This window comes from Selaginella moellendorffii, unplaced genomic scaffold, assembly GCF_000143415.4.
Source record: "Selaginella moellendorffii unplaced genomic scaffold, v1.0 SELMOscaffold_419, whole genome shotgun sequence".
In the NCBI taxonomy this organism is placed as follows: Eukaryota; Viridiplantae; Streptophyta; class Lycopodiopsida; order Selaginellales; family Selaginellaceae; genus Selaginella; species Selaginella moellendorffii.
The window spans coordinates 4,278-5,795 of record NW_003314674.1 but is presented as its reverse complement, the minus strand read 5'-3'; the positions used below and the strand labels follow the sequence as shown (position 1 = coordinate 5,795).

Sequence of the window (1,518 nt, the reverse complement as noted above, 5' to 3'; positions counted from 1 at the left end):
GTTCCTCAGCAGCCTCAGGCACGGCCTCTGGCCCAGGAACGGCCTCAGCAACAGGCTCTGGCTCCTGGACGACTTCGTTTGCCGACTCTGGGAGTCTTCTACTGGAATGGGAAGCTCGACCTCGCGTTCGGAAACTCGCTGTGGCACATCGACTTTGGTTTGCTCCTCTTCCACGACCTCGTGAATGTCTTCACTGGCAGGAGATGCTCCCTGTGTGTCCTCCACCATGGGATCTGTTGCATGCATGGAATCCGGTGCACCACTCTCGATCTCTGGCACCGCCAACTTTTCTCCCTCCTCCAGGACCGCGACTGAAGCACTCTCCCTGGGCTCGACATTCTCCACCTGGTCATCCACAGCCCCCTCGGCCGGCTCTATGCTCTCTTCGGCCTCGATTTCCTCGTGTGCGGGTAAGACGGCATCCACTGTGGCCGTTGGTACTTGAGCTACGAGTGGCTCGGCCAGTTCCACCTCCTGGGCAGGTTCCTCAGCAGCCTCAGGCACGGCCTCTGTCCCGGGAACGGCCTCAGCAACAGGCTCTGGCTCCTGGACGGCTTCGTTTGCCGACTCTGGGAGTTCTTCTACTGGAATGGGAAGCTCGACCTCGCGTTCGGAAACTTGCTGTGGCACATCGACTTTGGTTTGCTCCTCTTCCACAAGCTCGTGAATGTCTTCACTGGCATGACATGCTCCCTGTGTGTCCTCCACCATGGGATCTGTCGCAGAAATGGAATCCGGTGCACCACTGTCGATCTCTGGCACCGCCAACTTTTCTCCCTCCTCCAGGATCGCGACTGAAGCACTCTCCCTGGGCTCGACATTCTCCACCTGGTCATCCACAGCCACCTCGGCCGGCTCTATGCTCTCTTCGGCCTCGATTTCCTTGTGTGCTGGTAAGACAGCATCCACTGTGGCGGTTGGTACTTGAGCTACGAGTGGCTCGGCCAGTTCCACCTCCTGGGCAGGTTCCTCAGCAGCCTCAGGCACGGCCTCTGGCCCGGGAACGGCCTCAGAAACAGGCTCTGGCTCCTGGACGGCTTCCTTCGCCGACTCTGGGAGTTCTTCTACTGGAATGGGAAGCTCGACCTCGCGTTCGGAAACTTGCTGTGGCACATCGACTTTGGTTTGCTCCTCTTCCACAAGCTCGTGAATGTCTTCACTGGCAGGACATGCTCCCTGTGTGTCCTCCACCATGGGATCTGTCGCAGAAATGGAATCCGGTGGACCACTGTCGATCTCTGGCACCGCCAACTTTTCTCCCTCCTCCAGGATCGCGACTGAAGCACTCTCCCTGGGCTCAACATTCTCCACCTGCTCATCCACAGCCCCCTCGGCCGGCTCTATACTCTCTTCGGCCTCGATTTCCTCGTGTGCGGGCAAGACGGCATCCACTGTGGCGGTTGGTACTTGAGCTACGAGTGGCTCGGCCAGTTCCACCTCCTGGGCAGGTTCCTCAGCAGCCTCAGGCACGGCCTCTGGCCCGGGAACGGCCTCAGCAACAGGCTCTGGCTCCTGGAC

The 1,518-nt window shown here is 59.7% G+C and overlaps 1 protein-coding gene across 1 annotated transcript in view; it reads right to left on the bottom strand.

Moving 5' to 3' along the window:
* Positions 1-363: 363 nt before the first annotated feature.
* The window catches only part of LOC9641222 (altered inheritance of mitochondria protein 21), a gene marked incomplete at its 3' end in the record, with an annotated part of 5,426 nt that continues 4,271 nt past the window's right edge, over positions 364-1,518 (bottom strand). The window contains exon 3 of the mRNA XM_024668108.1: positions 364-1,491. Coding sequence (XP_024523876.1) covers positions 364-1,491 — 1,128 coding nt within the window. The remainder of the gene's footprint in view (positions 1,492-1,518) is intronic.